This window comes from Dreissena polymorpha, chromosome 9 (assembly GCF_020536995.1).
Source record: "Dreissena polymorpha isolate Duluth1 chromosome 9, UMN_Dpol_1.0, whole genome shotgun sequence".
Classification (NCBI taxonomy): Eukaryota; Metazoa; Mollusca; class Bivalvia; order Myida; family Dreissenidae; genus Dreissena; species Dreissena polymorpha.
In genome coordinates, this window is record NC_068363.1 from 80,504,784 (window position 1) to 80,507,780 (window position 2,997).

A 2,997-nucleotide genomic window follows, 5' to 3' on the forward strand; every position below is an offset into this window, starting at 1 on the left:
GGTTTTTAATAATAGGAGTGTAAGATGACAGTCGATTTCGGCTATGGAGAGTTTGTGCTTCGGCGTCGTGAAACAATTCAAAAGGTCTTTCTCTACATACCTCTGACTCAAGAAGGACAGCCGTCAGTTACTGGCACAAGAAACAGGTATGTGTTATTAGTACTGGAAAACCAGCGACAAAAGGAACAGCGTTAGAACCGCCTTGATATAACTGAAATACTGGTAAAACACTCCAAATAAATAATCATTCACACACTTTTCATTTCAAATGAATGTTTTATATTTATTCACGTACATATTTACAGCAAAATGCATAATAATAAACAATTGTCAGTGTAACAAATGAGATTCACAATTCTAACATGTACAATCAAACAAATAACAACAAATACATGCTTGTACACATATGTAATGTTACAAGACACAATATATGTTTTGTAAAATAATTAATTTAACAAGACATTTGTTGTTGTTTTTTTAAATAAAAAAACTACAGACAAACATATGGATAAGATTCAAAGACACATATTTTTCAGAATTGGTCGTTTTTGTTTGTGTAACGCCGAACCACCAGCGAACACACAATCAACCTTACAACATATTGCACGGAGTTTTCAATAACAGTTTAACAAAACAAACAAATATATTATTATAACTATATACACTATACATTTAAATAATTAGCCTGAAAGGCTATTGCCTGAATGCTCGATCGTCTAGGTCGTAATACGCATTTGCGCATTGATTCAGTGTGTGCCCTAATTGACACACTTGATTAATGTATTAGACAGCAAATGTAGGCCTGATTCACTGTCCTAAATTATTTCATATGTCATATGCGCCCTACTTGGGCACGCATCTCGCTACACACTTCCGCACCATTCGGCTGGCCTGCGCAACAGTGATCGGCATCTCAGCGGCCTCGTAAGTATCTTCTATGGCGACACCTTCGACCGTATCTTCATACTCGTCCATCGTGCAACTTCCGGTCGGCATTCGTGCCGATCGCATCCTGTATCCCATCCCGCGTGGTGCTGAACGTGGTGTCAAACCCGCAGTATGATTAGGTTTAAATTCTTTCCGCACGTCTTTTAGGTTGGTTAGTTTGGACAATTTGCTAGCGGCTTCATTATCATGAGCGCTGGACAGTTCGGCTTTATTGCGCTGAAGTTGAGTCGAGCGGATACCCTTAAAAGCCATCTTTGCGTGAACCCTTTTTGTCATGTCGTCCTCGTCTATAGCGAGCCCAGCTGCGAGATCCGCTTGCACTTCCTCATTCACTTCCTCCATCAGTCGCTCCAAGCTCATCTCTTCTCGCGCCCCTCCCACGATCACCTGGCACAACACCTGTGCCTTGATGAGTGGAACGTACTGACCGCCCGTTGTGAACGCTATGGCCATAAAAAAGTTTTTATATGGCGTGATACTCGGTTCGCATCCAACCACATAGAGTGTGATACCTTTTCCCGCCATTTGGTGAACAGCTTCAATCGGGTCAATACCTGCGGGGCATCCTTCCGGGAAACCGTCGTTGCTACATCCTAATCCGTGTGGCGGTGCATCCGATATACAGACACAGATCTTTGTGGCTTCTTCCCTCCAGCTGAGTTTCAGTGAATCGTGGAGTGCGTCTGCCACCGCCTCTGGGGTATCGCCGCCGCCCGTGGCGCTCGTGTTTCTCAGCCAACTCTTCATTGTTCCCGGTGAGGTAGTAAAATCATGCACTTCCGTCACGAATGAACTTTCCTGTGGCGGGTGATCACGGTAGTTCACCAACGCCAGGCGCACGTCGCTCTTTTCACTGGCCACTATTTCTTCAACAATTTTACAAATGTTGTTTTTCGCCGATTCGATGTAGGATCCCATACTGCCCGTAGCGTCCATAACGAATGCTAAATCCAGCGACTTAATGTCATGTTTCTTCACTGGTGGCTTGGAAACGTGATCGTATTCAACTTTCCCAGCTGCCATTTTGAAAAAAAACTCCGTTCTCTGTACGACGTGATGTAAATTAGAGGTATACAAACAGTTGTTTATATATATATAACATATTGGAAATTGTAATATCTAAATTTAGAATATTACATATCATATCTAAATTTAGATATAGAGACCATGAAATTTCACAGGGATTTGTCCCATCTAATATTTTATCTTGTATTCGTAATGCGAACTTAAATCCTCACTGGCTATGCTGTTACGTCTTTTATTATACCTGAAATGAATTTCCCATGTTAAATTTCCACTACACATCAAATGTCGACATACTTTAAAACCTAACAACTTAAACGGATTACATGTGCCTAATGGACTTAAAGGTACCGCAGTCCTGTGGTATTTAAGGTTATTCTTAAAATAGACATGAACGAATATACCAACCACTCAGTATCGCCTTATTTTTAGATGTGAGGTATTTACAAAAGTCGATGCGGTAAAAACCTGTTCGCGCAATGTCACAACATACGCTAAATGTTTATATTTTATAGTTCATATTATTAAAATTCACTGAGTATTGATTGAATATTACTTTTATTTTATTCCTGCTGTGTAAAAAGTTATATTCTGAGTCGATATACTTTATGTATGTATACATGTACATAGATGTAAGCGCATTTTAATAATATGGTATATTATTGGCTTTCTAAAATAAATGAATTGTGCTTAAGAATGTGAGTTAAAAATGCAGCGTATTATTTTTATTTTTGAAAGATTGACTGTCTTATAGCACGTGTAACCTACAAAGAAAGTTTGATATTATTGAAATTTCTTATTGCTTACGAGTGCGATGTTTCGACCTCGTCAAAGGTCATGCGAAGGAAATCTTATAAATATGGGATAACTTAAATTTACATATTTAAGTGGTTAATTTCGAATTTAATAAAATTTATTTTAATATCATGTTTCTCTATCAAATTAAGCTAAGCTACACAAACCTACATACATAGCGTCATATAAAAATCAAAGTAGAAGTATATGATCAACGTTATTGCATATACA

At 38.6% G+C, this 2,997-nt stretch overlaps 1 protein-coding gene across 1 annotated transcript; it reads right to left on the reverse strand.

The window, feature by feature from the left end:
- Positions 1–286: 286 nt before the first annotated feature.
- On the reverse strand, positions 287–2,021 carry LOC127844871 (uncharacterized). The gene has a single exon (XM_052375408.1). The coding sequence runs from the start codon at positions 1,969–1,971 to the stop codon at positions 844–846; it is 1,128 nt and encodes a 375-aa protein (XP_052231368.1). The 5' UTR covers positions 1,972–2,021; the 3' UTR covers positions 287–843.
- Positions 2,022–2,997: the final 976 nt, after the last annotated feature.

Bases quoted from the DNA above. Each gene is read 5' to 3' on its own strand.
- LOC127844871 (XM_052375408.1), bottom strand. From the start codon at position 1,971: ATGGCAGCTGGGAAAGTTGAATACGATCACGTTTCCAAGCCACCAGTG.